This window comes from Quercus robur, chromosome 5, assembly GCF_932294415.1.
Source record: "Quercus robur chromosome 5, dhQueRobu3.1, whole genome shotgun sequence".
In the NCBI taxonomy this organism is placed as follows: domain Eukaryota; kingdom Viridiplantae; phylum Streptophyta; class Magnoliopsida; order Fagales; family Fagaceae; genus Quercus; species Quercus robur.
The window spans coordinates 70,750,473-70,767,512 of NC_065538.1; the positions used below are offsets into that span (position 1 = coordinate 70,750,473).

The 17,040-nt window shown below is 35.1% G+C and overlaps 2 protein-coding genes across 2 annotated transcripts; one reads left to right on the forward strand and one right to left on the reverse strand.

The window, feature by feature from the left end:
• Positions 1–8,291: 8,291 nt before the first annotated feature.
• Positions 8,292–8,900, forward strand: LOC126729169 (NADH-ubiquinone oxidoreductase 20.9 kDa subunit-like). Its single transcript, XM_050434859.1, has 2 exons — positions 8,292–8,560; positions 8,671–8,900. Exons 1-2 carry the CDS (start codon positions 8,398–8,400, stop codon positions 8,817–8,819), a joined length of 312 nt encoding a protein of 103 aa, XP_050290816.1. The 5' UTR covers positions 8,292–8,397; the 3' UTR covers positions 8,820–8,900.
• Positions 8,901–9,156: 256 nt separating this feature from the next.
• Positions 9,157–12,751, reverse strand: LOC126728641 (zinc finger BED domain-containing protein RICESLEEPER 2-like). The gene is made up of 3 exons (XM_050434436.1): positions 11,979–12,751; positions 10,482–11,869; positions 9,157–9,479 (listed from the first exon to the last, which is right to left on the reverse strand). Exons 1-2 carry the CDS (start codon positions 12,710–12,712, stop codon positions 10,489–10,491), a joined length of 2,115 nt encoding a protein of 704 aa, XP_050290393.1. The 5' UTR covers positions 12,713–12,751; the 3' UTR covers positions 9,157–9,479; positions 10,482–10,488.
• Between the last annotated feature and the right edge of the window lie 4,289 nt (positions 12,752–17,040).

The window sequence follows — 17,040 nt, forward strand, 5'->3', positions numbered from 1 at the left end:
AAGATGAAGTCCTACATTACAAGGCAATTCAAGAAGTTCATGAAGAATGCCAATGGAAAGGGCTTCAATAAGGACCATAGGCAATCCAATTCTTCTCAGTTCAAGAGCCAAGACAAAGGGAAAAAGGATGTTAGGGATGGCGATCAGTACACTGTTCCCTCAAAACCAAAGTGCTTTAAGTGTCAAGGCTTTGGATATATAAAATAGGAGTGCCTCACATATCTCAAAACCATTGGGAAGAGCAAGGCACTTGTTGCTACATTGAGTGACACCGAGCCTGAGGATGATTCCGATAATAAGGATGACGGAATCCTGAATGCCTTCACTACCATTGTCGATCCTACTAAGGGGATTGTTGAAGTCGTAGAGGAAGAAGAGGAATTGGTGGAGTCCAAGTTTGAGAAGATGGATGAACAAGATGACATCCACATAGCCTATGCAAAATTATATAAAGTCTTAGAAAAGTTTGAGAAGATGTATAGGTTGACCACCAAGAAGCTTAGTGATGTAGAGCTAGAACGAGAAGAGCTTTTTACAAAGGTTGATGAAGCCAATCACACAATTGGAACACTGCGGTTTAAGAATATTTTTTTGGCTGAGAAGACCAAGAAACTTGAGGCAGAACTGTTCCAAGTCAGAGCTCAACTGGAAAGGACTTTAAGCGCTAAGCTCGATGAGATGCTCAGTCTTCAGAAATCTGCTTCTGATCGAATAGGTTTAGGGTATGATTTTTCTTCTCCTAGTATTGCTTCTACTAGTACTACTGTTTTTGTTCCTCCTGCTAATAATGTTGAAACTAAAAACAATTAAGTTAAAAATGAATTAGCTAGTAAGAACATAGATAAAGGTAAGTTTATCTTAGGAGTACCCCTTAAACTTGTTAAGAATGAGACTAAAAACCCTAGGGCTAAGAAGGCTAATTCTCAAAAGCTTAAACAAAAGAAACAGCTTCTCTGTCATCACTGTGGAGCAGCCGGTCATACTCGACCTAATTGTTATAAGTGGTTAGCCACTCAACAGAGCAATGGCATGATCGCATCGGGAAACCAAAATCAATTTCCATCTTCTTTTGCTCCTCTTGGAGATCTTCTCAAAACCCTCATGTTCCTTTCGAACTTGAACGGTTTCAATTCTTCCCCCTTACCGCTGGATCAAAGGTTTGCTAGACGGAAAGGTTCTTCCAAGGTGTGGAAGAAAAAGGGGTCCAAGTAATTCTGTCACTTCTTCTCTCTCTCCTCTTATTGCTTTTGTTTGCATTACTTGTATGTTTTGCTTTATTATTTTAAGTCAGTCTAGTTTTTATACTTTGCTTTGTTTAACATGTTTTTGTTTGTTTTCTTTTTTTTTTTTTTTTTTTTTTTTTTCATAAAATAAAAAAAAAATTGAAAAATCAGAAAAATACAAAAACAGTGTGTGTTTTGTGTACATTGGTACTTGTATACCTTGGATGGCCATTAAAACAAAATTTTCTAAACTTTGTATCTTTTGTAACTTAGATAAGCATCTTTATGCACAACTAAGCAAGTGAGCTTTGTCGCTCTTGTTTGTGATGAATAAGATTAAGTTATCTCTTGTACTTAATATTCGTATCACTCTTTTTGATGGAAAGGACTAGAAAATCCTAAGAGAAAAGTATAAATAACCATCTCACCACTGTTGCTTGCCAATTATGAAATGACATTTGTATGCTTCGGCAAGCAAAATGTCAAATGCTTAACATAATTGGGTATTTCTTCTCTCTCTCTTATATGTTCATGCATGATATGCTCAAAAATAAAAATATGCCAGAAAAATAAAAAGCAAAAGAATAAAAAGCTTTAAATATGATTGCAAGTGTGTATTCTAAGAGATGTGGGAGTTATAGGATGTACCTCGGAGGTGATAGTCTCCATCAAATAGTTATAATTGTGTGTGAGTTAAAGTGATTTTCTCATATCTCAAATCGTCATAACATGCATACACTTATGCAATCTTGCAATATTTTTCATACACAACACGTAATATTCTTTGCTACTCTTGATACATATGCAGGTACAATGTGATTTGACCATTACAAGGTTTACATGTGTTAATGTATGCTCAATAAACTGTCTTGACTTATTTTTGAAAAATAAAATTGGTTAGGCTTGTTTAGTGTGTGTGTGTGTGTGTGTGTGTGTGTTTTTTTTTTTTTTTGAGATCTTTGTGCTTAATTTTTATTGTTGAGATATGATTTTGAGAGTTCAAAATGCTATTTGAATCATTGGTTGAGTTGCATGTTTGATTGCATTCATATCTGTGTTTTTCTCTTTTTAAAAAACTGTTTTTAAGCAATCTCAACAGCTCCTCGACACCTCTTGATACCTAACTTATCTATCGAGCTCTTTAATTGCTTTTTAACGCAATCTCGACACCTCTCGATAGCAAGGTGGATCAATCGAGAAACCTCTTGTCCCCTCGATAGATCCTCAATACTTCCTTGATCCATCGAACTTGATTTGCTGTGGCACCTCTCGATAGTTGCATCTGTCGAAGTTTTTAAAGTTCAACACCTCTCTCGACACCTCTCAACACCTCTATCTGTCGAGATTTACTAAACTTCTATATAAAGGTTCAAATGCGATTCAGACTTCATTTCCTTAATCTCTCTCGATCTGTTCGTGGCTGTTCACCTCCCAAACTTCTCTCTCTCACTCTTAACCTCATTCCCTAGAGATTTTCGATCTCAATCAAGTTATTCTTCACTTGGTAAGTGTCTAAATCTCTCATTTTCATACATTTCATGTTTTTAACCCAAGTCTTTGGGATTTTTGGAAATTTGGGGGTTTTTTAAACTTAAAGAGGTTTTTGCAAAATTTTTGGGATGGGTTTTGAAGATTCGATCTTAAAAACTTCATGCATTGCATTCTATGTGCATTATAACTATATTTTCATGCATTTAGATGTGTGTTATATATGTTAAATTATTTAGGTGTTGGTAGGTTTAGATTGGGCTAAGCCCATGATGATATTACTGTTGCACGTCACATGCTCATGCATTTTCATGCATACGTCCTTAGATCTTGTAATCATATTGTGATAACAAACCTTATACTTGTTTATATATATACATTTGAGGTTGTTATTACAGTTCTTTCATCTATCTCTTCATGTGTTGTTTCTTTCTTTCTTTATACATATGTTTCTTATTTATTGTATGAAATCTATTATTTTTGTTTCACACAAAGATGCATTGATGAGTTTTGTTTAAAGTGTTTCAAAAATACAACTTGTCAAAGTCTTTCTTGCCAAAGACTCTCTTCTTGCAAAGTTTTTCAAAAGTTTGTGTTATGATAAATTTTATTGTATTTAACAAGTGAATATAAGTTGAGTGATTTATGACTTATCTCATATCTCATTTGTTTGTTGTGGTTTTGTCACGGATTGCCAAAAGGGGAGATTGTTAGGACATATGTGATTCACTTGTTAGGAACATATGTCATTATTTTATGTAATTGGCTAATCCTTTGACAAAACGCATTTTACTTGTATTTGGATAGATCTAAGATATTTTTAATAATTCATGAAACTTTGTTTCAAGATCAAGTGTTGAAAGCATGCAAGTCTGTCCAAGATTCAAGTGTGAAAAGTGTTGTTCATTAAAACTCGACAATTAGCTATCTATCGAGACCTGTAGAGCTGTTAAAGCCCGTGGCTCGACAGCAGCTTGACAGATAGGGTATTTGTCAAGGTTTATGAAATTTAGTTTTTCAGGACTGTTTTTCATTCAATTCGTGATTGTATATTTGAACTTTCTTTTCTTACAACTCTAAACATATAAAACGATTATTTTAAAGGCCGTCAAAGGTGGAACAAGTTGCACAAATGTTGAGCAAAAGTTTGTTCAAGCAAATTGTGACTGGAGACAGAATTTGCCCTGTTCATTTTCTTGTGAAGAAGCTGCTGTATTTGTACACTGTAGGGTTTTGTGACCAAGCATCTTCTCGATCTTCATTGTGTGATGAATTGAAGAATTTTACAGCCAACAACCTTCTCTAGTTGGTGATTGAAATTGCGTACTGAGATTCGTGTAATTGGTTAGTCACATACTGGGAGTCGTGCATTACAAAGAGAGATTGCCACTATAGAACAAGTCCAATTGGGTATTGGGGTAAGGGTTTAACTATAGGTTGGTATAAGGTACTAGGATTCATTTACTTGTAACCGTTTGTTGTGATAATAGTGGATTCTCGGGAGTGGTGACCTTAAAATCACTCGGTGGGGTTTTTGTTGTATTGGTTTTCCCCATTCATAAACAAATCATCATGTCAATTTATTTTCCGCTGCATACTTAGTTTATTGGTGCTGTATTTGTACACTGTAGGGTTTTGTGACCAAGCATCTTCTCGATCTTCATTGTGTGATGAATTGAAGAATTTTACAGCCAACAACCTTCTCTAGTTGGTGATTGAAATTGCGTACTGAGATCCGTGTAATTGGTTAGTCACATACTGGGAGTCGTGCATTACAAAGAGAGATTGCCACTATAGAACAAGTCCAATTGGGTATTGGGGTAAGAGTTTAACTATAGGTTGGTATAAGGTACTAGGATTCATTTACTTGTGACCGTTTGTTGTGATAATAGTGGATTCTCGGGAGTGGTGACCTTAAAATCACTCGGTGGGGTTTTTGTCGTATTGGTTTTCCCCATTCATAAACAAATCATCATGTCAATTTATTTTCCGCTGCATACTTAGTTTATTGGTGCTGTATTTGTACACTGTAGGGTTTTGTGACCAAGCATCTTCTCGATCTTCATTGTGTGATGAATTGAAGAATTTTACAGCCAACAACCTTCTCTAGTTGGTGATTGAAATTGCGTACTGAGATCCGTGTAATTGGTTAGTCACATACTGGGAGTCGTGCATTACAAAGAGAGATTGCCACTATAGAACAAGTCCAATTGGGTATTGGGGTAAGGGTTTAACTATAGGTTGGTATAAGGTACTAGGATTCATTTACTTGTAACCGTTTGTTGTGATAATAGTGGATTCTCGGGAGTGGTGACCTTAAAATCACTCGGTGGGGTTTTTGTCGTATTGGTTTTCCCCATTCATAAACAAATCATCATGTCAATTTATTTTCCGCTGCATACTTAGTTTATTGGTGATTTGTTTATGCTACCACACACTTTGCATTTAATTAACTTAATTAATTCACTTAACTAAATTAATTGGTTAATTTATCACAAGTGGTCAATACGTTTTTGGCCTATCCAAAGTGTAAAATGGCTCCCCACCAAATACGATACAAACCCACTTGACACTTATCATGCATGTGTACCGGATAAAGAATGTGTGTGAACAAAACAATACCATCAATAACTGTTACGTGACCTCTTTAATTTTTATGTATCTCACAATAGATTTCTATCTCTCACCATTTTTTTGTCTTAATATTCATGCATGATGTTGATTAACCATAATTTTAGTTGTTTTTATTAATTTAGTGATTGACATGAGTTTGAACTTTGAACATTGAACAATATTTGTTTTCCAGCATCTTAAGTTTTTTTTTTTTTTTTCCTTGTCGTGTTTTGTCCTAATTATTGTTTCAATGATGATGATGATGATGATAATAATTCTCAGAATGTTGTGTTGCATCTCCTAGAAAATACTACTTCCATAATATTTTCACTATACTTTCACAATAAATCCTAAATGATATGTTGTTATTAGTGAGTAAAAAAGTAATTTCAATAATGAGTTTAAATTAAAACCAATAACAGCTTACCAACTAGAAAATGTTGTGACCATATGTTGTGAACTTAGCACCACTCTGCATCTCCTTATATTGATAAAACACCAAAAAATTGTTATTTCCAAGAAATTGGGCTTATATGATGTGAAAATCAACGTTAGTGTTACATTTTGTGACTCTTTTGGTATATTTTATGAATTTAGGTTTGTCAATTTAATTTCCTGAATTTTTTTTTTTAAATTTGAGACTAATAAAAATAACAAAACAACATCATTTTTAGGACACTTAACGAAGCAGTTCAAGCAGACAATATGACCATATTGAATCAAATTCAAAATTATAGGATTAAAATGAATAAAAGTTCCTTTGAATTTTGCAGTTTCTGGTAACTTATTTATATAGTATTTATTGAAAAAATATAATTTTTGATAAATTTTATGTTAAATGTGTAATGAATAATTAAAAGCCACCTCATTTCTTAAAGAGCTAAAATTTATATCATTTGAAAAATAAATAAATAAACTGAAACAAAAAAGCAAAAGGCAAATCAACTTTTTCCAAATGCACACTTAAATCAAAATTTATCCTAAATTTAATCTAATCTTTTTTTTTTTTTTTTCCCTTCATAAAATTAAGGGATAATTACATATAACCCACCTGTGGTTAGGGCGAAAATCACTTTACCTACCCGTGGTTTGAAAAGTATCACTTAACCCACCTGTGGTATGTTTCCGTCAATCTCCGTAACCCACCTCAAGCCCAGCCGTTACAAAAACACCTCTTAACACCAAAACACAACATAACGCGAATCAAAACACCCAAAACTCAGAAACTTTTCAAAAGAGAGACTTGTGGTGAGATCAACGTGTTCTTCGTGGTTTTTATATCTCTTTTTCAGCCTGTCCTGGCCCGGTGGTTTCATCTCATCACGATGGTTCTGGCTTTCCATAAGTGGTTACAAATTTTCTCGCCATTAATGAGTTGTGGCTCTCCATTTGGTGATTTTGTGTCACCATTTGTGGGTTTTGTTGGTTTTTGCATTTGGGTGTGCTTTATTTTTTTTTTTTGATACAAAGATATTCTTGTGGAAAAGAAACCCCCCTACATTCCAGAAATAGATGATCCTTCATATACTAACTTAATGGGAAATAGAGATATTCCTAATGGGTATGGTTTGCCACTATCTTCTGACAAAAACCAGTTATCTTGGAAAATATAGATTCTATTTTTTCTACTTATGAAACCATATCTGGCCTTTTTTCCTGCTATATGTTTTATAACTTTTAGGCACCTGTAATGCTGAAGGACAAAGTATTAATATTTTATAATTTCATTTTGGCAAATGTCATAAGAAAGTTCATATCTTTTTGATTGATTGTAAATGGTTTCTTCTTTCTTTTCATTTGGCATAAATATCATATGGAAGGTTTTCAAATGTGTGTATCACTAAAAGTTGGGCACCTCAATTTGGGCTTTGCTTCTTTTATTTTTTATTTTTTATTTTTTATATCTTACCTCCTTTCTCTTTAGCAGATCTGATTGGGAATATATTGATTTTTTACAAATTCAGATATGAGGTATTGATTGAGAATCTCTTTGTATGTTATTGCAAGTTTCTTTTCTTTTTTTTCTTTTTTCAATCTCTAGGCAGCTAGTTTATTCCATTATAAATCACTTTTGCTTTTGATGGGTTACTATCGAATTAAGTTACTGGTATAGGTTCACCAGATCAACCTTACTACAGATTCATGGGATTGCTTTATTATTATTATTTTTTTTTTGCAGAAATCACGGTGGCCAGTGGTTATGGGTTCACAATAGAGAGAAAAGAAAGATAGAAGTTTTCCCCATTGCCTCCCTCAACCCTTTGGCTAACTCCTCGAATTTATTAAAAAAAAAAAAAAACCCAGTTGCCCATAGCCACCAGAACCTCCATAGCCACCCAACCCACCATTCGAAACTGTAGAAACTAGAAAATGATCAAAACCCAGTTGCCCAAATCGCATTTCAAAACTGCCCAAATTCTTAAAATCGGCTCCATGGCTAGAACTCAACGGGTAAGAGTAAGAGTGGCACGAAGAACAAGTACGAAACCCACTAATCTGAACTGGGTTTGTGGGAATTCGGGTGGAATGCGAAATGGGTCTGCGAGAAAACCCCATGAAACTGAAAGAGAGTAGGGATTTGTGGGTGAGTGATGCTAAAAAAGAGATATAAAAACCATGAAGAACACGTTGATCTCACCACAAGTCTCTCTCTTGAAAAGTTTCTGAGTTTTGGGTGTTTTGATTCGCGTTATGTTGTGTTTTGGTGTTAAGAGGTGTTTTTGTAACGGCTGGACTTGAGGTGGGTTACAGAGATTGACGGAAACATACCACAGGTGGGTTAAGTGATACTTTTCAAACCATGGGTAGGCAAAGTGATTTTCGCCCTAACCACAGGTGGGTTATGTGTAATTATCCCTAAAATTAAAAGAACATAACCCCCAAAACTTTCAAAAAGCCTAATAGAGTCCATTTAGAGCTAGAACTCAGCCCATGAGGCCCAAATTCCCATTTCCTCTAGTAATTTACACTTGCAGTAGCAGAGTAGAGAAGTCTACAAGTCCCAGTTCCCTCACACCCAAGCAGAGCACAGTGAGTAATTCTGATAGATAGCGTCTGTGACTCTCAAATAAAAATGTCGAAGATGAACATAGACATCACAGCATCGGTGAAGCCAGAGTACCCACTCTTAGATCGGGACCCGCCGTTCACCAGAGTCGTCGGAAACTTCAACTCCCTCGACTACCTCCGCTTCGTCACCATCACCGGCGTCTCCGTCACCGTCGGCTACCTCTCCGGTACCCATCTATCTCTCTCATTCTCTCACTACTTTTTCAAATCTGTTTCGTAAATTTCTGAAACTGAATTGAACGATGAAATGTTGAATCATTTGGGTGTGAAAAAACAGGGATTAAGCCAGGGATTAGGGGACCGTCGATGGTGACCGGAGGCATAATCGGGTTAATGGGTGGGTTCATGTACGCTTACCAGAACTCGGCGGGTCGAATCATGGGCCTTTTTCCCAACGACGGCGAGGTTGCTCGTTACAAAAAGTGACACCATTTTTTGGGTTTTCAGACAAGTTTTTAAGTTTTTTGTTGTTCTTTTTATTTTCCCATGATGTTTTGTTCTGATCGTATGTTTCAATGGTGATGATGAATTTAGGGATGGCCATGGATCGGGTATACCCATATCCAACCCGAAAATTTTACCCATGGATACCCGATCATCAATACCCGATAATATCCATACCCGAATCTTACCCGAACATATTATCCATGGATATTCATACCCTACCCGAACCCGAAACCCATTTAATTTTTTTTTTATTCAAAACATTATAACATAAAAACTAACCAATCTTAAAAAAGAAAAAACTAATCAATAAAAAAAATGTGATAAATGGAAACCAAGAAAGTTTCATTTATATATCATAATAGAGTCATACCATATCTAAACTTTCATAACACATTCATATATCAAAACATAAAAATTGCAAATAAGAAAAGAAAGCATAAGAAGTTTATAACTTTGAGTTGACAAATAGCTCCTTCATTGTATCATCATGTTCACTGGCATATGCATATACAAGGGTTGGGCTAGTTTCAATGCTTTCAGTTCTTGAAGCTCTTTTTGTAGCCTTCTATTTTCATCAGTCAGTGTTTCACAGCCTTCTTCAGGAACTCACAGTCCACCTCAGTTTGCTTGAGTTTGGTCCTGCCAAATGAACAAGAACCCATTAAGTTATTGTAACATAGAAATAGGATTATGGTTCTCAACGAGTTCATACTACCTAACATTAGTTAAATAAACTACTCAACGAGTTCCTCAATACCTCCATGGCTCTTTTCACATACCAATGGTATTAAAACAAAAATGAGGATGGTTCAAAACAAATCTGGAACTACGAAACTGTTCAAAGGACCTCCCAGTCAGCTGATCACTTTAGCAGTATCAGGGTTCTAATACAAATCACCCACTCCAAATCCAGAGCTAACTCATTTTTTTTAAAAATACAGAAATTATCCCAAGACATTTGCTGATAATATAATTTGGATAACTATAATTCAGTCTGGCACCAACAGAAATCCTATCACTAACTCAATTGATAATCATATGGTTATGGTTTTGACAAAAGTTTTGTGGCTGAATTGATAATATTTTTAAACTGAGATCCACTCTTTGCAAATAAGAAAAGAAAGCATAAGAAGTCTTGGGGCAATTTGTAGTAGACTTATGAACAAGTGTTAATCTAGCTTATGAGAATCCTTTATTGGGGAAACTAGGTAGAATGAGTTGCTCAAACTCAGTTTTACATGGTTCGGGAAGGGACATGTGAACATTGTCAATATATGGTTCCAAGTTCTACCCCATCTCTCCCTCTCATTCTCTCAGAAAGCTGCAGAACTATGAAAGTCAATGTGAAGATGAGAAGTCAGAAAAACCAGAACCATACACAAGACTCCATGAAAGCAAGATGTATAGAGCTAACCATTTTCTAGAGGGCCAGACTGTCAGATATAGAAACATGCACTGACAGACAGAATGCACATCCACGCAATTGTGCAAATGTTATCAGATTGGTTCCACAAAAAAAATTTATGTTTCAACAAGTTTCCGAAAATTCTATTATGCTTGTTTGTGAGGGATAAGAAAATTCCATGATTACAAGAATATAGTACATATACCAAAATCAAGGATAATCAAGGATAATAATACCTATCCATTAGTCTGAAAGCTCCATGGCATGACTTTCCTCCAATTCATCTTCTTCATAATCATCAAGAACGTTTTGAATGGTAGCATCTTTTAATACACTTTTAAGTTCGCTCCATAACCAATTCTGCCCACACATCAATGCTTCTAAGGTATCATGATGAAGATGGCTACGATGTGGACTCAACAATCTCCCACTAGTGCTAAAAGCCGACTCTGAGGCAACGGTTGTCATAGGAATAGCCAAAATATCCCTTGCAATGCGTTGCAAGGTAGGATACTTACTAGCATTACGCGTCCACCAACCCAAAACATCAAATTGTTCAGTTCTAGGTGCCACTTTCTCACTAGTATAAAGTTCAAACTCCGATATAATATCCCTACTCCTTTGGCCTATGTTAGCAGTCGCATTACTAACAAATAAATCATAGTCCCTCATTGTATCATCATGTTCATGTGCAGCACTTGATGTAGATGTAGAAGATGAAACTTGAGAATAAATGACTCCTCTATCAATGCTTTCTAAGTCATAGTCCGCAAACAACTCAAAAAGAAGGTTCTTAACCTTGTCAATTTCTTCGTTAGCCTTACTACTATACATTTTATTAAAATAAAAGGTCAATAACATCAATTTATATCTTGGATCTAAAACAATAGCCAAACTCATGATATCATGAACGTCACTCCAATATTTATCAAACTTAGCTAACATCTTTCCTGCCATTTTCTTAACCAACTCATCTTCACTTGAAAGCCACTGATTTAATTCCAACTTCAACTGAAAGACTGAAGGAAAATAATGATTAGCTGTAGGGTAGGCAGTACCAGAAAGCAACTCAGTAACTTTATGAAAATAACCCAACTTCTCACAAACAATTTGTGCTACCTCCCAATCCCTATTAGTTGGAACAGACTGATATTGAGGCTCACAACATAGTAAACGTGGAAAAACATCTTTATAAATAAAGGCAGTTGAAAGCATCAAATATGTAGAGTTCCAACGAGTCCTACAATCAAGTACTAATTCCTTAGTACTTGCAATATGTGATTGGCGAGATATTTTTTCAAAAATTTCTGTTCTTTTTGGTGATTGAGTCCAAAAATATACACTACTTCGAACCTTCTCAATACCATCACCAATTACATTCAAACCCTCTTGAACAACCAAATTCAGAATATGTGCTGCGCAACGCACATGCAACAATTTTCCACCTAAAATAAGTGAACTAGCTTGAAGCTTATCCGAAACAAGTTTCATCATACCATCATTGTTGCTAGCATTATCTACAGTTATGGCAGATAACTTCAAATCAATGTTCCAATCAGAAAGACACTCCAAAAGGATTTTAGAAAGAGAATACTTATCATGTGGAGATGGCATACGAATAAACCTAAAAAAAATAAACATAAATATGATTAACTAAAGAAAGCAAAAAGTTAATAAGCTTGCCTAAGACTCTAAAAACTAGTACAACAAAATGACTCAAAGAAAAAAAAAACCTTATAACCCGGCTTTCCAAAGTCCAAGAGTCACTTATATAATGAGCTGTGATTACCATGAATGACCTCTTACTGTTGTTTGCAGTCCACAAGTCCGTTGTGATTGCAACTTTACTTGCATTCTTGTCAATTTCTACCATAGTCTTCTGCTTCTTTTCATTATAAATTTTTTTGATATCTCGTTTCAATGTGTTTCTTCCTACTATCTTAAAATTTGACCGAAGACCACCAACAAAATCCCGAAACCCAACATGATCAACAATTGCAAGAGGGTACTCATGCAAAATGACCATTCGTGCAAGGTCCCTCCTCGAAGCCTTTTGATCCTCTTCATTAAAAACACTAGGGCTTGAGATCCCTTTACTTCTTGCCTTATTGTGTTGTTTGACAAGAACTTGCCTCCTAATATTCGTTCCTTCCCTCGAAGGACTTGCTTCCTTCGGAGCACTTGGACAACTTTTTGCTATGTGCAGTTTTAAATGAGTCGTCCCTGATGTACTTGCTCCAGCCATAAGTTTTCCACAGTAGTTGCATTGAGCCTTAACTTTCCCATCAATATTCTTCTTCTTAAAATGATTCCATACGTCTGAAGTTTTTCTTCTTTTAGTGCCTTGTTGTTGTGGATTCTCAACCGGAATGGACTCAACTTCCTCTCCAAACAACGATTGTGATTCTGATGTCGTGCTAGTTGGGGGCCTTGGGGCTGGGGCTGAGGCAAAGGATGTGGTAGACATGTAGGCAGCTGCAAAGAGAGAGAGAGAGAGAGAGAGAAAGATTAGTTAAAAAAAGTAACTATGATACAACATAATGTGATTGAGAATAGTGATTATGATACAACGTTCAATAAATAAATAAATAAAAAATTATACAACATTAATGGAAGGAGCCTGCTGTGAAAACCCAGAGTGATTCACGATAGGAGAAGTAGGAAGAAGACAGAAGACAGAAGCCAGAGTAACTATTGCAACATTGTGAAAACCCAAAGTGACATATAAATAGTAGTACTCTTGCGAAGTGAGACTATAAATCAGTTGACCAATGTTTCTCCCTTCTCTTTCCAACAGGGAAGCTCATAAATTATCCTAATTCTATTTCAAGTAACACAAACTATAATGGTGGGTTATACATTGAATTTAGTCCACTCTCTCCTCTAATAGAACCGAACCAAGTCACCCCACTAGTTAAATGAGTTGGATCAATTCCAGGTTAGGCAAGTTGCACACATTTTGATACCATTTGCCATGTGAAAGTCCATTAAGCTATAGGTAGACAAATAAAAAGAAAAGCCCAAGATGCATTATAATCCTCACATAAAAGGTTTAGTCTTAAGCAATATTCATGAGAGGCATAAACATTCATTGTCATTGCTGCTGTTGAGCAATTATTTAAAACTAATTTCATGGTAGTTGGAGAAATAGAATTCTCTCTATTCCAAGTGAAATGGAGAATATATCCATTCGGGGAGAGCATTATCCCAAGTCCCCTCCACAGATATTTGAATTTCACGCAAAAGTAAAATAATGAAAGCAAAAATCTAACACATACCCAGTTGATAAAATTCAATCAAAAACCAAATTTGACACATACCCAGCTAAATTCAAACTCTAAAATCAAAATCTAACACACACCCAGACAACAAATTCAACAAGACAACACAAGTAAACAACATGCAAAGAACAAAAAACTCACCAGTTGACAAATTCAGTCTAGAAAAGGAAACAAAAGCTAATTATCAACAAAATCCTCCCAAAACGTCAAACCCAGATAACCACAGAAAAGAATTTTCTTTTGAAGCCAAACTAGCGAAAGAGGGAAAACCAATGGGTATGAAAATGTTTCCTCACATTTCTGACCAACCAAACCAAAAGTTAGCACCACCTTAGTCAATCATATGACATCCAAAAAGTAAAATTAGAATTCAAAATTTTCTGAGCAACCAAACAAAGACTATAAGAGAGAGAGATAGATACCGTGGAGGAGGTTTTCAACGCGATCAGCGATTTGGAGGAAGGTAGGGGCGGAAACGATGGCGAGGAGAGGCGGAGACTGGAGAGGCAGAGAGAGAGAGTGACGGTGAGGACTAGAGAGGCAGAGAGAGAGAGAGTGACGGTGAGGGGTGAGACTGAGTTACGGTGAGAGAGTTTAGGTCTTTTTTTTTTTTTTTTTTTTTTTTTTTTTTTTTTTTTTTTTTTTTTTTTTCGGGTAGGGTATGGATATTATCCATACCTTACCCGAAAAATTCGGGTAATATCCATACCCTACCCGGTTGAGCTCTACCCATTAAGAACCGGGTATTACCCGAAATATTTGGATCGGGTAGGGTTGGATATCCATTACCTAATGGGTATGGCCATCCCTAATGATGATGATGATGATGATAATTCTCAAACTACTGTGTTGCATCTCCTTGTATTGAGAAAACACCAAAGAATTATTATTTCCAAGACCCCTTTGATTTTGGCTTTATTGGTTTGATTATCATGTGTTGTGAATATCAGAATGTAGTGTTAAATGATACTACACATCCATAACGTCTAATTGTGGAAATGATAGGGTTGGAATTTAAAAATATTATCTGATGTGAAAATTGTAAGTGTTAGAGTTCTCGTCAAGAATGTTATAAAATATTACTTTATTCATTTTAACAACTCACTTTATAAAACACTCAACATTAAAGATATCATTTCATTTAAATATTTTTTTTTATTCTTTCTTTATGTTTTTAATTAACTACCATAACTAACTACCACAAGTACCCCGCAACATTACTGCAAAGTAGTATTGGAGAGAATTAGTCTTAGCCTTTTTTTTTTTTTTTTTTTTTTTGGAATTCATTCTCTTAGCATTCAATAATTGATAAGAATCCATAAAACACTAGCATCATTTATCAAAGAAACAATAATAGGATGATCACTTATTAAATGGAACATATCCATTTTCATTTATATTGTTGAAATTTTGCATCAAGTTTGAGATGTCAGCAACCATAATTTTTTTATGCCAACTTGGTGTGCAACTAAAATTACAGACTTGAGCTACTCTTTTACTATTACACATAAACAAAATTCTGCAGCAACCAAGCCATTTAGCTTTGACAACATCTTCCACCACGGCTTCTTGAGTTGCTGCATTAGCTGTTGATGCTCCACTGCTAGTAGCAGCTATCCAGTACAGAAATCCAGCGGCTACCCAGTGTAGAAAAACCAGTGCAGAGGAAAAAACAGCAGTTAAATTAAACCAGTGCAGAATTAGAAAACAGCAGCCCACACTCTGCAGGCAGCAGCTATCCAGTGCAGAAATCCAGCAGCTACCCAGTGCAGAAGAAAAAGCAGCAGTTAAATTAAAACCAGTGCAGAAAAACGAGTGCAGAGGAAAAAACAGCAGTTGAATTAAAACCAGTGCAGAAAAACCAATGCAGAGGAAAAAACAGCAGTTAAATTAAAACCAACAGAAACAATATCCAATATAGATGGGATGAGGTAGTATCACATTATCTTAAAGTCCAGCAAAAATCACATCAATTGAACTATTAATCAAGCCAAAAAAATTTGTAAATCACTTGGGGCATCTAATGAAGACCAGCATTGGTATGAACCCTAAAAACACATGACCAACAATGTCTCTAGACTCAAACAGAAATAACAGAAAAGAAGATGCTATTACACAACTAATTTCTAAATTCTTTTGCTAGCTAGGAAAATGCAGGTAAAGAGAAAAGAAAGAAATAAAACTGACAAATCTTTTTGATTGATAAACTACACATCAATAGTAATAATCCTTGAAATAATTCCTTGATTTAACCTAGTCTCATCATCATCTATTATCTATGAAAGCAAAATCCTCCCAATCCAACAATTTGTTGACACGAGTCCTTTGTAAAATGAAAAACCAGTACATGAACAATGAAAACTAAACATTTTCATTAGTTATCTTAGCAAACAAATAAAAGAAAATAAAATTCCAGTGCATTTGGAATTAAGTAATCCATCAGAATTCTCAAAACCACCCAACCATCAATCACTAGTTCACATACCAGTTCTATTTTTATTTTTATTTTCATTCTTTGTTTAGGACTTTTGCTCAAGCTTACAAGTGCAGCCCATGATAACAAAATCCAAAAACAAATTGTCAAAAAGCAACCAAATTTGCATTGACCACACCATAAAAGGATCAAGATATAACATCAATAAAAGCAACCAATCCATTTGTGAAATCACAACAAAACTCAAAGCTTTTAATAAACACTCTAAAAACATCTTAATGCTTTATTTGTTCAATAAAGCTTTCAATAAGTACCATATCATATGACTAGCACATGTGGGTGAAGAAACTAGAGTAAATATTAGTTCTCAACAACCAAGGAAATGAAAATGAATGGGAAATAAGGATCGCAACAAATCCTATTATGGTTTATATGTTGAGCAAAGTTTAATTTCATGTGTGTAGAGAAAAATGCAAATCTGTCTAAAATCTGTTCAACATATAAAACACTAAAGATGATACTAGAATTTTAAGGAGGAATTTCAACAAACACAAACCTGTGCTTCACGTTCAATGCTGTTATCCTGAGGAGTGAAGCAAGATTGCTGGTATCGCTCTAGTGTTTTGGTTATACTGCAAAAAAAGAATTGAATACTAATAATTAAAAACATATGTTAGACAAGCATGAGTTTGCATATTTGAGCCTAACCCAATAACAACTTGCATCAAGAGACAAGAACAATGAAAAATTGGCCTCGATTACCATTGATAGTATCGCGGAAACAATTTTTTTTCATAAAAAATCGAATGCCCTAATAACTTAATCTTCTTTTAACTATGCTCATCAAACCACAATTTCATGTTGTATATGCAGCATGTCAAAAATCTGTCTCCACTATTTCCAACTAAATAACTCTCTTCATACTATTTTTCAAAGGGATTTACCTTGTATGATACTTTATGAAATTAATGGATAGAGATGCATTTTTTTTGCAGTGGTCAAAAATTTTCCTTATTATATATTTCCATAAAAGAAAAAAAATATGCATAACTAAATGCAACCTCTGATGTACTAATGACT

Bases quoted from the DNA above. Each gene is read 5' to 3' on its own strand.
- LOC126729169 (XM_050434859.1), top strand. From the start codon at position 8,398: ATGTCGAAGATGAACATAGACATCACAGCATCGGTGAAGCCAGAGTAC. The intron at 8,561-8,670 runs GTACCCATCTAT...GTGAAAAAACAG, and splicing joins CACCGTCGGCTACCTCTCCG to GGATTAAGCCAGGGATTAGG.
- LOC126728641 (XM_050434436.1), bottom strand. From the start codon at position 12,712: ATGTCTACCACATCCTTTGCCTCAGCCCCAGCCCCAAGGCCCCCAACT. The intron at 11,870-11,978 runs GTTTTTTTTTTC...TATTTTTTTTAG, and splicing joins TTGGAAAGCCGGGTTATAAG to GTTTATTCGTATGCCATCTC.